Source organism: Lepidothrix coronata, unplaced genomic scaffold (genome assembly GCF_001604755.1).
Source record: "Lepidothrix coronata isolate B3197 unplaced genomic scaffold, Lepidothrix_coronata-1.0 Scaffold22, whole genome shotgun sequence".
Lineage (NCBI taxonomy): Eukaryota > Metazoa > Chordata > Aves > Passeriformes > Pipridae > Lepidothrix > Lepidothrix coronata.
The window spans coordinates 4,320,150-4,340,250 of NW_016690202.1; the positions used below are offsets into that span (position 1 = coordinate 4,320,150).

The window sequence follows — 20,101 nt, forward strand, 5'->3', positions numbered from 1 at the left end:
TGTGTAGCATTGTAATGTCTATTTCTAAAATATTTCATGTTTCTTAACATTACTTTCTGCAACCTTCTACATGTATTCCTATATCTTACTTCAACAAATTTTATCCAGGTCTTCCTCATGCATTTTCAAGAACACATCATCTGTGGCTGATGTACAAATTCTTCTAACTGAAGCATTTACTGTTTTGTTTCAAAAGCTAGTACAGCATCTTGAAGAGATTTCAAAGGTGGTACAAAGAGTATTTGGAAAAAACTTCCAAAAATGTTTCCGTGAATGCACAATTCACAGGAGATGGAAAAAATGGAGAATATTAAATAAAAAGGGAAATATTTCCAGATGAGCATCTAACTTTCACTTCCAGTGAGACAGGTCTTTACAGGTAGAAAAAATAACTATCCAGCAACAACAGAAAAGCCTTTTTGTGCACAGCCATGTTTTTTGCTTATGTTTTTTAGCCTACATTTAGCTAATTGATAGCATTTGATAAAAAAGGTCTATGTGCACAAAGAAACTGCTTTTATTGTTCTTCGGGGTTTTTTCTGCCTTTACAAATTTGTCCTTTTCTTAAATAGAGAGTTCAGGTTTGGAAATACTTGTTTCGTGATGAAAAAAACCTTATAGGGGAAAGCTTTTCTGTTTTAAATATTACAAGAAAATAATAAAAATAAATAAAAATAAGTATAATAATAATAAATACTAATTAAAATAATAATAATTACAATGAATCAGAATTGTTACAGTAGTAGTTGCTGACTGCTGTGTTATAAAGACAGCTTAATGCATCCCACTCAGTAAATGGGACAGTAAAAGTTAATATCTAATAAAGTGTTACTTTGTTTAGAGTTGTCTAAGCAAACTAGCTTACATAGTATTGTCTTTCTTCATTAGGTAGAAGATCTCTTCTTTCTGCGGCCTATGTGGATAGCTCAAAATGGGAAAAGAGACAAAAAGAGGAGCACAACCTGGGTGAGAAAAGTTTGTTTCTTGTCTCCACTTTATCAAATGAATAGCAAGCTAAACTAATTTTTTACTAGCTCGTCATCTGTAAATAAGAAAATGTGTGAAGCAATATGCTTCTAAGGTTCTATGTCAAAAGATGTTCAGCATTTTAAAAATTTGTCATAAATATTCACAGCTGTAATGCAGAAACAAGTTAGAATTTGCCCATTTGATTAATATTTGGTTTCTAGAAGCTAGTTTTTTTTGTTTCACAAAATCCAAAGTTTTATGGCTGTATCCAAGTGTCATCTTCGTTGACATTGTTTTAATTGTACAGCAGTGCGAAAGAATAATAATAAGATAGGGGCCCCTGGTGGTCTAGTGGTTAGGGTGCAGGACTCTCACCGCTGCGACCCGGGTTCGATTCCCAGCCCCCCGGGCAGATGGAGCTCGTCAACCCTGTAAGGCAATCCATCTAAGAGAAGGTCACTCTAAACAAACCTATGTTCTGAGACCCTCACTGCCACTGTCCAAGCTTGCTCGGCCCCGGCAGATGAACCTCAGGATTAAAGGGTGGGCTCAGTTCAGCGCACGCTGGGTCTCACCTAAAAAATCCACTGCGCAGGCTCGAAGGGTTAATGACCTTTCCCAAATCTTCGCTCGCGAAGACTGGCCATTATTATTATTATTATTATTAGTGCGAAAGAAAAACTTAAGTATTGCAGGACAGTCCTGTTTAAAGACGTTTTTTAAAAGGAACATTTTCCTCAGAGTTTTGCAGTTTCTTGTTGAATTACAGATTTTTTGGGGCGGAATGAAACCAAAAGTTTTATTTTCAAGAAACTATACGTTAAACTGTATCTGCATACAGAACTGAGATCTCTAGTGCAAGTTTTATAGCTAAATTATTTGGCTATGTTACATTTGAAATTACATTCCACCATCTTTTTGGTGACTGTGTTAAATAGAAAACATCTTGCAAAACATATTTCCATGCTAAAGATAGATATGCAGTATTTTGTACCACAGGTGTTTGGAGACTCCTTAATGCATAATCCTTGTCTTCTCTTTTTCTTTCCTGAGCCCCTGAACCGTAGTTGTTACTTACAATGCAGATTATGAGGCTGAAAGAAGAATCAGCAGGTGAAATTCCAGGAGTTGTGTCAGGCAGGAAGCCAGACAAAATGATCAGAATGGTTTTTTATGCCCTGATTTGTTTCTCGTATTTGCATGTGAGCATGTAGGGGTTGGGATTGCCAACATGTTATACTGTACCTGGATCAGAAACAATTGGTGGGTCCTCATGGCTGTAGCTAGAATCCTGCGGAGACTGTTAATACCATGTTACCCTTTACTGTCAATAGGACTGCTCATGCAGTGTTTTTTGGGCTGGAGCCATAAATTTGTGCCCTGTGATGTATTTGAACCAGTCACCTTCAGGTGAAAATGGGTTATTATTTTGACAAATGTCATAGCCAATAGAAATCCACCACTGAAGAAAACACTGTTGTGCAAGTGCTGGTCCAGTCCATGTTTGGCTTTTCCCAGGCCTGGCAAGATCTTCTGTGACTGTTTGGCAGGCACAGTTCTTGCTGCTCCTCTGCTGATTATCTTGATCCAAAGCAGATGTCTGCTCCATGCTTTTCAAAGAACTGCTTTGCATTTTCATTTTGTGTTCACAGAAAAGAGAAAATAAGTTAACATGGTGTCAGCTTTATTAGCATTTTCAAAGAGGAGACAGCCCTGCAGACGTCTGCTCTGTAGCTGTCAGTTGTATGGTTGCACATATAATCTTGTGTGTGGTAACTGCTGATTATAGCTTGAGTGAATTCCTTGTGCTGAGGAGATGCTCTTTTATTTGTTCTTCAGACATTGTTTCAGAACTGTTATTATGCAAAACTATGTTGTGAGGATACTTTTAAAGGAAAAAAAAGTATTTAAGTATTTTCTTATTTAAAGTCAATTCCATTTCTCTGCTGCAATAATGTGCCATCCCAGACTTGAACTCATTTACTGCATCTATGTAAGATACACTTTATTGTCATCTCTGTAATCTCAGTTTAGCATTCCAGGCAGGAATGAGTTTAGCAAACTTCAGTACTGAAAAATGTGTGGGAAAGAACAAGTCTGTATTTTGTGTACAAAAGGTCATTTGTTCAAAAAGATAGGAATGGAAAATATGTTAATTTGGAATTTACAAGCTGCTTGCTGGTAGGAATATATCTGCCTAGATGTGGTTTGGACTCCATTTACTAAAAATGAAGTATCAAGGAAACAGAAGGCATGGCTCGGTTTAAATTCTCTATTGCTTCAGTTGGTTCATCACTAACAAGAATGAAAGTAAGTCACAGTAAGCACCTTCATGAAAAGAAAAACAATTACCAGAATCCCAGGGGATGGCATTAGATTCAGAGTGCCTAAAATGGCTCACCTGCAACACCAGGTGGCAGTGCTGCCTTTACAGACTTGAATGACTTCCATTCAAAGCCTTGTTCGGTACAAAGCTGTTGTTCTTTCCAGAAGCTGCTAGTTGTGTGGAAATAGAGAGAAATGTGGAACGTATAAATTGTAAGGTAAAATATTTGCCTTAGCCTTCCTTTATATTTTAATTGGATCTTTAAAATAAGTGAAGGCTTTCCTTATATCAAATGGTTAGCCTATGAGTTAGCTCTGCCCATCATTCCCAAGACAAGTAAATTTTGCACCACATTTGTATCTTCTTTCCCTATCACTGGATCAGAACACTGTTCTGGATGAACCACTTCTAAGAATACAAGGATATAAACAGAATAAAAGTGACCTTACGTGGTGGTTAAACGTGCCACTTACTGATAATGTTCTACTTGATGTGGCTACGTTCTGTGCATAGGTACACACTGCGAACCAAACTGATACTGTGATGATTTCCTAGGCCACCAAACTGGTGTTAGAAGTCATAACCACTGACTTGGAAGGTGACGGTCAGTATTTTCTCAGTCATTGTCCTTAATCACCCTGTTGCAGGCAGCAAGACACTGAGTTTATGTGAAAAAAATGAAAGTAAAAATGAGCATGAAGTCTCAGACACTGATCTTCTGGAGACCACATGCCTGGAAGTTTGCCTCAGCTCATATTTATGGTTTGTTTTGTTAGTTTGTTTAAATCCATTAGATTCTTCAATATATGGAACTATGTTTTTAGAGAAGTTTAGTTTTGAAGGAGTTAATCTTGTAGAAATGTATTTTTAGGCATTGTGTATGAGAGATTATATACAGTAGTGTCCTCTTTGGTAATTAGTCACATAAAAGCACTTGCAACATCTGTCTGTTAAAATGAATTAAATAGAATTTTGATCTCTCTGTTAAAATACTGATTTGGTTTATATACTAATGTTAGCACTCAAGTTTTACTACCAGCAATGACAGAAGATTTGGGCATTCACATGCTTGCATTCTAGTACTTCTGTCAGGTTTTTTTTGACGAAGAAGAAGTTTTAATCTTGATTGTTGAGTAGCAACAATGGAGAAAACTTGATTTACAAAAGGTAGCTGAATTATTTCAAACTGTGAATATGAGAAAAAAAAAGTCTGATTTTTGATGCTCTTCAGAGAAAACAAAGCAGTAAAGAATTGCTCACTGCAAATTATTCTTATCTAGTAACTACCACAGAAACAGCAGCTTGTATGGAAACAAAACTGAATTTCCCATTGTCTTAATTTGTCTGCTATTCTTTTAGATTTAATCAACTTTCAGTTTATTGTGACTCTTACACTGGAGTTGATTGATAAGTGCTTCATGTTGATTTCCATACTATAGTTCTGGTGGAGAGTTCCAGCTTTGTAGGCAGCATTAAAGGTCAATGATTAAAATTCTGTGTGTGAACTCTCCCAGAGGATGCTGGTGTATAATGGCTAACAGTCTTGTGATCTTGCATTCATGCCATTGTATTCATTGGGTTTATATTCTGCTTAAGTACTCAGTGGGCTGTTCATCTTCATGAGCACCTAGACAAAAGAAATGCCAAGCTCAGGGCTTGAGTGTGGCCCAGAATGGCCGTAGGGATCACCTAGTTTTCAGAGAGTGATGCGTAACAACTGTAGTTCTGCAATAGATAAATGAACTCCCAATATGTGCAGTTGTCTGTCTCAGGTCCACATTGCTGTGTCCAGCATATCAGATTTTGGAACGAATACTTCTTTCCAGCTGTCTCGAAATGGAGATGAAGAATGGTGGATGACAGTTGGCTTGGTACATTTAGGCAAGGACCTAGGTAGTCTTTGTTCTGGATAAGTTGACTTAGTCTTAGCATCCCTTCTCTCTAACTTCAGTCACTACTGGGAAGGCTCCCAACACCTTTGCCCGTGTGTGTCATCATGGTGTTTGTGACTGCTAGAGAGTTGGATAATATAGAGTCAAATATAGACACTTCTTGTAAGGCTATTCCCACTTAAATTTCTTTACCAATAAAGAAGTCAATCTGCTTTTTAGTGGTTATCCGGTGTAGCATGGCCTTGGTGGCCCACATCAGCTCAGCATCCTTTGTTGTCATCTTCATTTTCCAGGAACAGTATAAAACTAAAACTCCAAATTAAATTAATTTAACTTCCAATTAAATTCATTAAATGCAGCAATGGCTGGCTACCTGTTCAACAGTCAGAAGTTTCAAGTTGTGTATGGTTGAATTAATATTGTTATATGACTGCTGAAGAGAATGCTATAAAGTTAATAAGGTACTGGCACAATGCTCAATTTGATTAATAGAATTTCTTTGTATTGCTGTTTGTGACGGAAGAGTTTGTCATTATGGTACTGCTTGTTTCTGTTTCTCATTGTTTTACTGTAAAATAAAAATCCGTGCCAGAAGCACTGTCCAGCGTATGCTAGGCTTGAAACCAAGTGGGAATTCTGAGGACATCTGGTCAGTTGTTTTTTTTAGAGGAGTTATAGTAGTTATATGAATTTCATCCAGCACATTATAGGGTAGTTTGCTTTTCCCCCCATTTTACTAATAAGTTAGGATCATCATGTTGAGAACCTTTCAATGTATTATTTTCTGTTAAAGTATTTAACAATAATTGAAAGTACTGTTTTCATACAACTTCAAAATGAGATGTTAAAAAGTAACCAGAATTTGATTTCGTGGATACAGGTTCTATTCAAGGTTATATGATGACTCTGCAGATTTTCCTGTAATGCCAGTTGATTAAATGTACTCTTTTTCTGCTTTCTCCAGCTGACTTGGCCCACTTAATGGACAGAACCTATGAAAGAAAGCTACCTGTCAGCTCTTTGACAATAGCCCGGGTAAGAAAATAAATCCCAATCATGAAGTCATAGAAATGACCGTGGAATGCTTGTGTAATCAAGTAAGCTGAGAAGGAATAAATGATATCACCTCAGTTGGGAGTTCTGGGATCATAAATGTCTTGCTATACTGTTAGATGGCCGTTTCATTGTTACTTTAGACTCATTAGTTAGTACCTGGACCGTAGGGTCTTCAGAACAGAATATTTCTTTTTTCTGTAAAATCAGGCCTCACTATTAGTGGGTTGTGTTTTTCCCTAGTATATGTTCCCAGCCTTCTTGTGGTTTCTGTCTTTGTGAGAGCTTTAATGCCTCCTCAGGCACTGCATAAGACCCCAGGGTGCTAAGGGAATGCAATAAATTAACACCCTACACTGTCTGTCTTCCTCCACTTCCAGACTTCTTTCAGTGAGGCAGAGGTAGACGTATTTTGCTTCTGTAGTTTTCTTTCCTTGCAGCAGACTGAGGCAGAACAAATGCTGACATGGGTTAAGCAAAGCCATTATTTTTACTTGAATTAGTAACCAGTTCCATCCTCTGCATGGGTTAATCTGGAGAGGGGGAGCGAAAGCAAAGATGTGAGCTGTGTTTTTAAGTTACCTGTGTAAGAGAGTTTGTACTGAAGAAGGAGAATAAATATGTCACTTGTTTGAAAAAAGGAAAACAAACAAATTTCAGTCTTCAAAATTACCACAAAAAACTGAATTACCACCCTTGTACCTCAGTAATATCATTAATTAGGATCATTTGCACCACTGACTGAGGAGTCACAGAACCCTTTGTTCAGTTACAAGAGCAAGCATTTTTACAGATCAAGCATTCTTGATCATTGCTTCTGAGACAGGGTCCATGAGAGAAATGAGTGTTCCTCTCCCTTTTATTAAATAGCTTTATTCCTTTCCTGCATTCTCTTGCTTTGGGGTACCTTTTTTGTGGAGAAATGGCATTTTCAGATTGGCAAACAGCCCCTCTTTCCGATACCTGGAGCTCACAGCAGATACTTATTTTCTAAAAGGTAGATAAAGGACCTAGGCATGCTATTGCCACACTTTAAAGATGAGACCTATATATGTACAGCATGCAAGGATAATTAAGAAATGGGAGATCAAATACCAGTCAGCTGAAATTATTATTTTTAGCTTAGGATAAAGACAAATACTGACCTTGAGAACATGTTTATATATTCTCAGCTAGAGATATTATGTTGGAAAGACTCTAGTGTTTCGGTGTCTTTATGTTAGTACAAGGTGCAGGAAAACAGGATACAGTTCCCATAACACAAAGTCTGGGTGAAAACTTGGCTTGTATTTAGTTGATAGCACTAGGAATTTTGTAAGATTGCCTGAAGAAGACAGGGTTGTAAATGAAAGGAAAATTGTGTTTTATAGCATGGAGTTTGATTTTTTTTTGTACCAGTGTTTATATGCATGGTGAAATACAAAATGCTTTTGCTCTTGTCCTTCAGAATATATAGTAAGAATAGGCACAACAGTCAACTTTAGAGAAAAAGATATTTTTTTGAAGAGAATTAAGGTATGTCAAGGCTCACTTAAAACTGTAGCAAACAAACCTAAGGACCTGAATGTATTCTTAAAATAAAGGATGTGATTAAGAGAAAAAATTCAGAAGAGCACCAAAAATACAGGGTACTAAACTCTAGAGACTTAATCCTCAGATGGTCTGCAAGTTGCATAAAGTTTCTCAGAGGAGAGGAAGGGAATTGTCTCAGTTTAGAAAGATTTGACTTCTAGCAGTCTAGAAGAAACCAGAGTTAGGAGCAAACAAAGATGTGAAGAATTCCAGTACTGTCAGACAGCTAAATATGCTGACAAATGTATTTTGTTATTGCATTTTCTTCTAATATGCTTTGTGAGTGCTCTGTCTTGAAACTTTTGTTTCTTATGTTTTAATCAGTTTGTTGACAACATTTCTTCACGAGAAGAAGTGGATCAAGCTGAATACTACCTTTACAAGTAAGCATCTTTTCTCTCCAGCACGAACTGTGAGTCATACAAGTAAATACCATGAGGTGTTGTCCTTTGAAGAAGACTGACCCTTTACAACTTACTGGCTTTGATTTCTCTCTAGCAAAGTATGCTCATCTACTTGTCTTACAACTCACACCTAAGGGCTTTCTTGGTTGTTATGGCTGTCCTCCTCTGGACCTCTGCCACTGATTCCTGTCAGGCATGTTAGTTTGAACTACTGAACAGCCAATGCAACCTCCAGCTGTGGTTTACATTAGAAATTATAAGGAATTATGTTTGTTCACAGCTTTTCCTTCTGATAGTTTTTTATTACTAAGTCATTATTTATCTAAATTGCTATATGCATATTTGTGTGTGTATGTATAGGACTCAGTGAAGCTTGTTTCCTTGGAACTAGCAAAAATGAAAATGGACATTCTATGGTAATGATCAGGTCAAGGTTGAATGAAGTGTAGTTTTTATCCCCTTACTATTTTCATGTTTCCCAGATCAGCTGTGTGGTTCACCTTATGCATGGGTTGTTAGGGTTTTCTGTAACTATTCTTTTGTTAAGTGAAGTGTACAGGGTACCTTTACTGCTGGTGTCAGGTTGAATGCTTGCTTGCTTTAAGTCAATACCTCTCAATATTGACTTTAAGAGGGCAAAAATTCTTGCTGATCACTAAAACAAATTAATTCCTTTATGGATGGTTGCACACACACGTTGAAAGCTAAGTCTTCTGATGGAGAAAGTAACTCATGCTGTCAAAACGTGTGAGAAGGCATCCTTACAAATAATGTCAGGTTGTTATTTGTAAATAACAATGATTTTTATTTTAATTAAGATGTTTGCTGGATGGCTGTTTTAATTAAATGCATAGTTTTAAATACATAATTGCATTAGAATTCAAATCTCCGTGATTCGCTGATACTAATGGGACAGTATCTGAATACTAGCAATATCCTGTAGTGAGAAAATAAAAATAGGAAGAATCTCTCACAGAGGGGTAGTTAGTGGAGCTTTCATTCCTTTTGATCAAGATTTCCTTAGTCCTGTCAGAATCTGTGGTCAGAAATGAATTTTCCGTCCTGCAATGGCAGAGATGAAAACAGGACAAGGTAAAGCCACTTTAATGCCAGCCATCTGGTACCTTTTAGTAACATTCTTGAAGATTGAAAAGTATTTTGTGCGACACGTACTTAAGCCCTCTCTGATTGAGTCAGGGCCTCTATGATCGGGGATGTCAAGAGACCTTTGATTTCCCTGACATGCAGAGGAAAGGGAATTACTAAGTCTCAAAATGGTACAGATAAAATCCAGATAGTGAGACATCCATATATAATGTATCTTTCAGGTTCTTTATTCTTACATGTTCTTTCTTTTTGAAAAAAGTTCAAGGAGAGTGACAAAAAAACAGAAGCAAGAAAATGGTCCATAGTAAGAGGTAGAGAATGGTATTGGAATCTCCTAACATGTAAATATCTTTTTTACTTTTCATCTGTGCCTGGCTAATTCATCAGTTTAAAATACAAGGTTTTTATCTTAAGAACACATCCTTGTGTAGAGAGTTACATTTCAAGAATAATTACAGTTATTTACCATTTCCCTAAGAAATAATTCTCCCATGGCTGGTGAGAATATAGTTATGTGCACATCAAATACGATCATTTGTATCAATGTGGAGAGAATAGAGAAGTACTGATGTGTCACATGGCTTGTCAGACATGCTTTAGCTGGAATTTTTCTTTGTGTCTCTGCAATGCTGCTTTGTTTTGGTGTTGTAGTCTTTTGGTGATGTTAGCAACGTTTTTCAATTCATTCCAGCATTGATCCATGAAACTATTCTCAAAAATGCACATATATACAGGTAGTGATTGGTATATGCAAGACCTCTTTAAACTGGTCTTTGCACTTAGACTGGAGTTCAAATGAAGGATGTGTTTATAAAAATAGGCCTTTGCATGTGGGAGCATGTTCGGCACAAAAAAGTCCTGAAAAAGGGGCCACACCAGGAGACATAAGTGAAGGGAGTAGAGAGGGAGAATTAAGGAGCAGAGAAGCTTTGACAAGTAATCTCTTTTTATGCCTTCACGAGAAACAGTTCCAAGCACAATTTTTGTACTTTATGTAAGGAGAATAAGCTTTTAAAAAGAAGAAAGGCAGTGTAAAATAAAGACTGGTTTTGTGTCCTCTGAGGTATACAAATCCATTGCAAACAAATGGTCTGGTAAGTTGACTGTATGTGCATTTTCCTGAACATAAATGAGAGAATGCTCCCAGAGTCCTGTGTTTTTCCCCTTAACTGCTTGTAGAGTATAAAGAAGGGATTTTGATATCTCTCCCCAGTGTTTGGTGCCTCTGGCAACCTGAGGTGAAGGGTAGTCAGTTCCAAGGCCCCTACAAGGCTGGAAGATGTTCCTGGTACAAAAGGCAAAATCCCTGCAGGAAGAATCAGGGGAAAGTATGCTTGCTATCTCGAGGTTTTCTGAAGACAGGAGTGACAGAACTTGTAATCATTAGCTTTGTAGACTGGGGAGTTTCCTTCTATTATGTCAGATGTTTCAAAAAGTAGTATTCTGGAGCATTACCATAATGCATTTAGGGTTCTGAAATACAATTATATGTATTATATCTAGACCTGTTTCAATTTTCTATCCTTTTAAAGCAGTGGATCTCCAGCCATACTGTCTCCACAGAGGATCTTGAGCTCCCAAGAATAGCTGTGTGGAAACTGCTATGCCACATTGTGAAACATGTCAGTAAGATGGTAAAGGCCAGTTTGAGGCATGACGTCATCTGCTTTCAGTGCTCCTCTTTTTGTTCTCTTCTGAATACCTCCCCCCCTCTGTTAACTGTCAGACTTAAAAAAATCCTTTCATCTCCTAGGATCCCAGCAAAAATTCTAATCAGAATGCAGAGCCCTTTCAGCTAGATCAAAGATCTGCAGTTCGCCTTACTTTGTCCTGTCTCACTGAGATGTCACTATTTCACACATCAGGGTGTTTTTCATATGATGGAAACATTAGCATAATGGAAGGAGGTTTTGTGGTGAGGTAACTGCTGATTCTGTATGTAGGTTTTATGCCAACAAAGATTTTCAATGGGTATGAAAGCAATTGGTGAAGTTTTATGTTGAGATTCCTCAGGAGAATTTTTAATTGCATTGAATGCATGACCCACTCTGTAGATAAAAATATACACGCTATCTGCACAACACGTTTGTGTGTGCATGCGCTCTGCAAATTCTCGCACAATCTACCTAGATGTTTTTATTACCTTTCTGTGATTGATAATTGCTTTTTACCTGGACTCCTTACTTGATTATAATCACAAAATGGGACAATAGTCTATTAGAAGTTATTCTTAGATGTAAAATATATATATATATATGTAATATCTTCATAGAAGTGTTTAGATTGGATGGTAGTAAGTTACAGCTTTGAAGCCTGATTTCAGCCTTTAAATCATTTTGGGACTAAGATGGTCCCAAAATGCTCGATATATATGAAATTGTGCTTATTCCTTAAAATGCTTGTTATCAGTAGTTAATGCAACATTACATGCAAAATAAGTTTCACCTGCACTGTCTGTATTTGCATGTCTGTTTTGTGGGTGCAGAAGTTGCAGTTTTTACTACTTTCATGCCAGTCAATCAGTTCAGTGTCTGAAAATGTTGGTGCATAGTATGTAGAAACAGATAGCAGATGTGATACAGGTTCCAGAAGGCGAAAGCCTTTGGAAATGGAAAGAACATTTAAGATGACCCTGATAAAGGATGAACTAATACACCATAGTTACACATCTGATCTTATTTTGTTCTATTATGCACCATTTTATATAAAGTCAGTTTATAACAAAATTATTGTGATGCATCTTTCTTTAGCTTGTGAATGACTGGACATGTTAATTTTCAAACATCTGACTTTTTTATTTACAAAAATTGATGGTTTTGCTTTTGTAGGACTGACATTTGGTCAACAATTGGTTACCGGATAATTTAGAAAATTATCTGATTATATCCAGCAGACCATAGATTTCTTTTTGGCTCCAGTAATAAAGAAATTTGAAAAGCCAGCTTATGTTGCTTGATTCCAATGGCTCATCTTTTTTCTAAATATGTCCATCTTCTTCAGAAACATCAAGAATTATTAGAGTGCAGAACAGAAATGAAAGTAGGTACATTAAGCTTGTATATCTGCTTATTTCTGCATATACATTTGTGCCTGTGAAAAAGTGTTCTACTCCCTAAGGGCAGAAAAGGCTTGATTGCAGACAGACCCACAAAACAATGTTTTGCTGTAATTGAATAGAGTAATATTGACTCAGTAGATAAGCAAAGGTTATGGATTAACATTTTCCTGGGGTGATTTCTGAGGTTATTACTCTTTCTCATTGTTTTACAGAAATGGGAAATTAAAGTGTGAATTTTTGAATGTAAGATGCCCAGTAGCAATGTGAAAAAAAATGGTTATTTGGGGTGGGTTTTTTTTTTTGGTTGTTTTTTTGGGGTTTTTTTTTGGTTGGTTGAGGTTTTGTTGTTGTTTTAATGTTGCTTTAATAGTGAGCTATTTTTAAAGATGCATTCTCCGGATAATCTATCTATATTATCTGCTGGAATGAGTCCAATTTCATTTTTGATGCTTCTCTGTACCAAGCACTCGAGTTACTCTGCTCAGGTACCCGCAACTGTTCCTTCTGCCATAGACTCTATTATTTCTTTCTATTTCTGACATTTATTTGGTAAATCTTTGGTTCCTGGGCAGATTAATCCCTTCCTTACCTTTTTGTTTGTTTGTGGTTTTGTTGTTTTGTTTGGTTGCTTGGAGTTTTTTTGTGGAGGGCATTGGTGGTGGGGGAAAACAGTATGGGGTTGAGAAAAGCTTGGATAGAAGTCCAAGCCTCTCTTATTAGCTAATCACATCCCCTTACCTATTTCCTAGAATCCTGACATGTCCCCTGTCTCTGAAGGAGAATGTCCCCAGGCTTTCCAGCTGCCTCTGTGTCTTCCCTTTGCTACTTTGTCAGTTTGAAAGCCTGGGGGAGCTTGTCCAATGGAGAGTTGGTTTCAGAAGTAACAGTGTGGCAGCTCTCAGGGGTTGGTTTCCATCTTCACCACCCTTACTTACCCCTGTGGGATGCTGGGCTGCACATCTTTGAAAGGTGCTGAGGTTGTCCTTGCCTCCCAGCTTTAGTCTAATTAATGATCATGTGCATGTGTGATGTGCCAGGTCCTCAGCTGATTGAGGGGGAACCACATATTGTCTCTCTGAACCAGGTGAGGATTTGATCCAGGATCTAGTTCAGGGAACATTTAATCAGCCAACAAAGAGTGCTTTCTTGGGTTTGTTGTTAAAATTGGAAAGGGATATACTAGAGAGCAGCTGGTAGAAACTCCTGTTTGCTCAGCTGTAAATGTAGACACAATAAATAGTCCTTTCTCTTGCTGAAAAATGAACAGGGATTTTGGTTATTTCACCCCCACTCCACTCTCTTCACTCTAGGGCTTGTCAGGCTTGCAGTACAGATTTTGGCAACTGGCTTTCAAGCAGATTTTCACCTTTATGAGAAAAATCTTTTTTTTCAAGAATTGGTGGGGATATAAAGCTGGCTTTAATCTTTAAGGTCAATTAATTCTGATTTCTCTTCTGTCATTACTGTTTTCATTTCACAAAGGGGAAAAATACTCCTTTCTTCAGCCCAAGTTCCATTAGGGAGTGAGCAGAGCTAGACTAAATCAAGCTAAAAGCAAACTAGATGGCCTCTGGCAGCAGACATCTGGGAGTAAAATGGACACCATCACCTTCCACCTTGTCTACACTTTTTGTACCAAAGCTCTGACAAACCAGACTGGCTGCTGGTCTGTGTAACTGGGGGTGGACAAGGTATGGCAGATATTGTGAGAGCACGACAGAGAAGCATTTGCAGTGGGAGTGGTACTGTCCGCTTTATTGGCAAAAGGGTTTCTTTTTTTGTCTTAATTCAAATTACTGTCCTCCAGTGATCACCTCTTTTTGCAGTTTCCCTTGCCTAAATTAAATCATAAAGTGGCAAGTTCCTCTTGCATAAGATACTACTGTGTTATTTTGAAAGTCATGATTCATTAGAGAAATAAAAGAAAGTCAGACTTAAATGAGTGTGGTATGTAAATACCGCATAGTTGTAATGTTTTTCCCTCTTGCAGTGGGTAATATGACATATATAAGAGCCCTGTACCATGACTTGCAGAACTGTGTGCTTTTAAGTGTCAGTTTAGGGCCTGAATACAAGATCTGAGTAGGCCACTGCAATAAGACAAAGTAGCAGGACATCCTGGCCTTGCATTACAGATTGATCATCAGCAGAACCAAAACCAGTAGTGGGTTATCATAGAATCACAGAATATGCTGAGTTGGAAGGGACCCATCAGGATCATTAAGTCCAACTTTTGACACTATGCAGGTAAAGAATCACACCACGTGCCTCAGAGTGTTGTCTAAACGCTTCTTGAAAGCAGACAGGATTGGTGCTGTGACCACTGTATTTCTAACTAGCAGTCTTGGCTGTATTCCTGTCTCAAAAGGGGAAAAATTACAAAATATCCCTTTGCATTATGAAATCCTCTGCCTGTTTTGGGTAGCACAACCTCGTTTTATTGCGCAGCTTGTAGCTACCTACGCAAGGGAATATTTGTCCTTCAGTACATGCAGTACTTAAAGGGAAGTACCTGCTGTCTCTCTCTTTAAATAACAGATCTGACTGCACAGTCTTTTTCTGAAAAGACTAAAACAGTAACCAAGTTGGTAAGAGCCCACAAATTTCAAACTGCCTGACAAAACGCTTGATCCAGTTTTGCTATGTTTATCCTTGATTCATTTCCTGGTCCATGTGATTGACGTGATACACAATATGGATAAAGGACATTTCTGTCTCAGTGGTCTTAGGAGAAGTTAAGTACTAAGAGATATGCTGAATATAAGCCTCTGAAGTGCTCTCATTGGGTAACTTACAGTGGTTAGGGAACAGATAAAAACGTATTAAGAAGGAATTGAGCATTTTTTGTTACTCATTGCTAAAAGTATTTTCATAGGAAAATGCATGGTTGGAAGAACAAAAAAATACGAGTAAACTGTTGCTCATTGAGACGTGACATGAGAAGTAAACAGATTAATGGTGAACTACCTGGTAGCCAAGACCTGGCTGTGCACCAATAGTTGACCTTTTGGAAATGGTTGCCTTTTTGACAGTGGTTGTAGCTGAAACTACAGGTATCAGGTGCTTTGACTTCTTTGTTGCAGATGTTTATGTTTAATATGAAAACCTTATTTGTTTAACTTGACAACTTACGTAACTGATATATGGCATTTTTTACAGCTTTGTGTTAATTGGTTTTCAAAGACCCAGGTAAAAGATTCCAGCAGAACTGACCCTTTCTTGAGCTTTTAAGCAGCAGGTTTTGTCCTGACACACTTGGAAATTGCTGAGATTAAAAAAAATTACCTGAAGCAAGAAACGTGTGTTGTATGGTTCTTAATTTCTCTATGTTTTTGTATGCCAGGATACCAGGAAAAGATATAATTAATGGGAGAGTTGGTTTTAAATTAGGCTTTATTGTGGTTGCATGGGGACAAGGAAGGGCACTAGAGAGTGTCTTATCAGAATCACTATGGCAACAGCTCACTTCATCGTTCCTATGTTTTTCTCAGCCTATAATATTCTCTATGCAATCACTAGATTAATAGCATTTATATTCAAAACCAGAAATTTAACCTGTAAGTTCAGAAGTATTTGTCACAGAAAGCTGTGTCCTGTACAGTCAATAGTTTAAGGAAATATTGGGCTTTTTATTATTGTTATTATTATGATACAACTTTTCCTTTTTCATCTTAGCTGTTGCTCTTAGAGTGAATTTCAGCTTTATGGTGAAAGTAGTATATATTCTTCATGTGTGTGAGAAGAAAACTGGATTCTTCCTGACTGTCTTTTAAAAAAGGAGTGGGAGAGGTGAAAGGCGGTAGATAATTCTATTATCCTAGGATGACAAGAAAAATAAAAATACTTCATCAAAGAGTCTGTTTATTTGGTTTCCTTCATTGCAGTTCACCTCATCATTCTGTTAAGCCAAAAAAGGGGGTTACTTTTTTCATAGTTTGCATTTGAAATTAAACTTCTGAATGTCTAGAAATTTATTTTCTGCATGAAATGAAAACCAGGCATCACCACCTTTTTTTGGTAGCAGTGTTGCTTTATCTACCAGTCATGCTGAGGATACCCAAATGACCAGTTTTAGTGAGCTAGCTGGCAACCTTCTCTTTAACCTAGAACACTGACCTGTGTTGATACTGGATTTTTAAATGTTAAGACCTTTAGTTTCTAGCTAGGTAAGGCCTGTTGAGGCGTGCACAGCATGCTCAACCACGCTGACATAGAAGAAATCCTGACCTGTGTTCTTAGAAGTGAACTTCATTGGTGTCCTACCAGAGAAAGCAAAGTTCTGGAGTATTTTGAAACTCCATGACTAGAGGAGGTTTTTAGGAAGCACAGCCTGGAAGCATTTTCCCAGGGACAAAGAGCGTACAGAGTGTATGTTGTTTGAGCCTTGGCATTGCTTTCAGTCTGGTTATGAACTGGTTAGAATGAAGGTTTTAGACATTTGAGGTGAGCCCATGGGATGCTGAAGTTGATTGAGTAGTCTGAAGTATTCCTCCTCTGTGCTTTGCTAATGATTCTGGAGGGGTTCAAGGCTGCCCGGTGTAGCCTGGTGCCAGAAGGTTGGAAGAGCAACTCCACTGCAGTTCTGTTATATTCACTACCTCTGGATGGAAGGACCGGTAAATAATTCAAGTATTTTTTCAGAAATACCAGTAGTTGCTTCGAACTGTTGCAGTACCAGGAATACCAATAAGTTGCTTTAAACTTTGCTGTAGGCTCCTTATCTGTTGTGTTACTACGTTGTGGTGGTTCTTACATCCCTTTAGGTATAGTCAATGCATTTCTTTCATACTGCTGTAAACTGCTTGGGCATTGTCCATTATTTTGAAATTTATAACATTTATCTAGGATTTTCCAATTCATTGATACTGTTTTTTCTTTTAACATAATGAGGCTGTTCCTTAAGGCTGTTCCTGTTTTACTCACAAGGGTGCCTTAAATTCATCAAAAGGAGGAAGAGCATTTAGTGATAGAAGAGATTGACAACAATGGGCAGAAGTGCTTGTTGTATCAGAAATTCAGCTTATCATTTATTAAGCAACACTAAAAACTGTCAAAGTAACTAGGTCAGTAAAGGATAAAGTACATCCTAGCTGCCATATGGTTGATTGCTATGTGATAGTTATTGTTAGAAAGAGACTTTGCAAAGCTGAGCTTTCTGTGCACAAATGTGGTTTTGAGCAATGCAGTAACTACCCTGAGACTACTGAATGGTGAATTTTCTCCCTTCAGTTGATAGGAGAGGGTGGTTACCAGAGTGATCCTGAGTCTTCCTCAATAACTGCGTGGTATGTACTTTGACCCAAAATATGTCCTCTTCCAGATTTAGTCTTATTACCAAGCCTAAGGGTTAAGGAAAGGTAAATCTGTAACACTGGAGTGAACAGAATTAAAAACTGAATATGGTATAAAATGAAGAAAGACCTAAAACTAAAAATATCCTTTAAGTCTCCTGTTCAGCCGTGGTGTTTGACTGTGCTGTCTGTACTGTCATTTCTCCATATCTGATGATTTAGGTCTGTTTTTATCTGATCATTTAGATCTGTTTTCGTGCTGTTATCAGACATTCATCGTGGTGTTAGAGGTCTGTGCAAGTCCTCAAAAAAAACACTCTGCAAGAAATACGCGTTCATGTGGGGATGGAGTGAACCTAATTCAGAAGAATTAATTTTAGCATCAAAGCAAATGAGTAAATTAGTTCAAAATAAAAGATGGGGGAAAAGTCAATAAAAATTAAAATAGAATAGCGGCTGTATGTGGGCTTTTTCCCAGGGAGTCTGCAAACCAGTTCTCTACTTGTATAAGATTCTGCCTCAGCATTAGACTATCCTCTCTTATCCTTGACGTGTGTAATTTTTTTAACCTGTCTTATTACTGCTTTTAATAGTTGATTTCTTATAGTACATATGCTACTTGAGTTTTTTCTTTTAACACAAAAGCAAAGTGCTCCCTCTGGTTTTGAGTGTAGGCGGTTAATGTGTGAGGTATTTCCTGTAGGACTGATAGGTTTATATATGAAATTTTAGAAAGGATGTATACAAAGAAAGGTGAAGGCTAAGATGCAGGCAAAGAAGAGATGGAAAAACAGAGTTTTGTTCACGTTTAAAAGGAAATTTTGGTCAATAATGATTGTTTTTTCAGGGCTGTTGCCTTTGACACCGACACATGAGCAATGCCCCTGGGTCCATTTAAAATGCAGATGATTTTCCCCAAGGCCTGTGACTTGAAATGACAGACAAAAGGAGAGTTTTGGATGACAGCCTTCCAGTTTCCAAGCTAAGCCTGCCTGGAATCCATTTGATCATTATGCATTGTAGCTTAAAAAATGTGCCTGAGAAGAAAAAAAAACATGCATTGCAAGGGAGTTTCTCAGCCCTGTATAACTGGTGTAAAATGTGGAGTTGCTTTGGATTTGTTCCCTTGAGAGAACTTCTTCCTGGCTTGCAGAGGTATTTCTTACTATATTTATTCATTTTAAGTCTCATTACATTTTGCTTTGGGACTTTTTAGAATTTTATGTGAATGAGAAGAAATCTGACACTCTTCCCCCTCCTGATTAAAGCAAATGAACATGCAGACCCATATTTCTCTCTAGTTCTAAAAGAAGTAGGGCGAGTAGGAAGTTAGGATGTGTGGATCATTACAAGGTACTTTCTCATTAGGTCAGGTAAATGTGGAGAAAGGAAGGCGAGGAGAAAAAATAGTGTCTTGCACAAGGATAGCCTCTGGCGGTACCAGGAATTGAATCAACCCTTAAGAAAACCACAGAGTACAAAATGGAGCATTTGATCAGCAGAGAATTGGAACTGATCTGCTGAGCTGGCTTTCCCTCTGTACTACCAGGAAGAGAACAACAGAGCTCTTCCTGGTAGTATATTACTTCTGCAGCACTTTCTCTTCTGTAATCCAACAAGTTTTCCTTCGATGTCTTCCTCATTTGTGACTGTCCCCAAAGCAGTGTACTCCCTTCTACCAAATGTACAGAAAAAAAACATGATCCAGCAAGAGGTGCTTCTGTTTGCTCTCAGGGTTGCTGTATTACTTCCCTTGGGAATAATACAAGGTGTGTGAAAGCAGCACAAGAGTGCATCACCACTTGATGGCACCAAACAAATTGAAAGAACCTTTGAAGTAAATAGGGAAGGAACTCAGCTTTTCTGCAGTGTGTGAGGGCACCAATATAAGTCAGTCATGCTTGCTGTAGTACTACAGCACTCCATGAAGCGCTCTCAGCATCTGTTAAACTTTTTCATTTTTCAGTTTGTTTCACACGGCATGAGTACCTCAGCACTGTTGTAAAAGATAAGCAATAGGGCTTTATGCAGGAACTTAGTAAACAGACAATGTATTCTTAGCCCGAGGTGCTGGCCAATTTGTGAGAAAGAGAGTGTAATTGCTTGGCTAAAAATGTTCTGGTTGCCTTGTACTGAGGCAGTATGCTCCCTGTATCTCTTCCATGTTATAATCATTTGCAAGAGTACAAAGCAACTGTTGGTGAAAATTGAGCTTCTGGACTGCATGATTTGAATAACTTTTCAAAACAAGGAGAATTCTAGAACCACTGCATTATTTGCTGTTAAATTCACAATGACCTTGATATTTCAGGATCTTCTTGTATTACAGATATTCCTCTTCGTGTTTTCTGTGGGGGCAGATGTTCTCAGCTCAATGACTGAAAGGATGACTGTATTGATTCTTCAGCCATTAACATTGAAGTGTACCA

The 20,101-nt window shown here is 37.8% G+C and overlaps 1 protein-coding gene across 2 annotated transcripts in view; it reads left to right on the plus strand.

The window, feature by feature from the left end:
• MRPS27 (mitochondrial ribosomal protein S27) overlaps positions 1-20,101 on the plus strand; it is a 39,260-nt gene that overhangs the window by 1,163 nt on the left and 17,996 nt on the right. For both annotated transcript variants that reach the window (XM_017808237.1, XM_017808238.1), the window contains exons 2-4: positions 889-966; positions 6,152-6,222; positions 8,137-8,195. In XM_017808237.1, the coding sequence (XP_017663726.1) occupies positions 889-966; positions 6,152-6,222; positions 8,137-8,195 (208 nt within the window). The remainder of the gene's footprint in view (positions 1-888; positions 967-6,151; positions 6,223-8,136; positions 8,196-20,101) is intronic.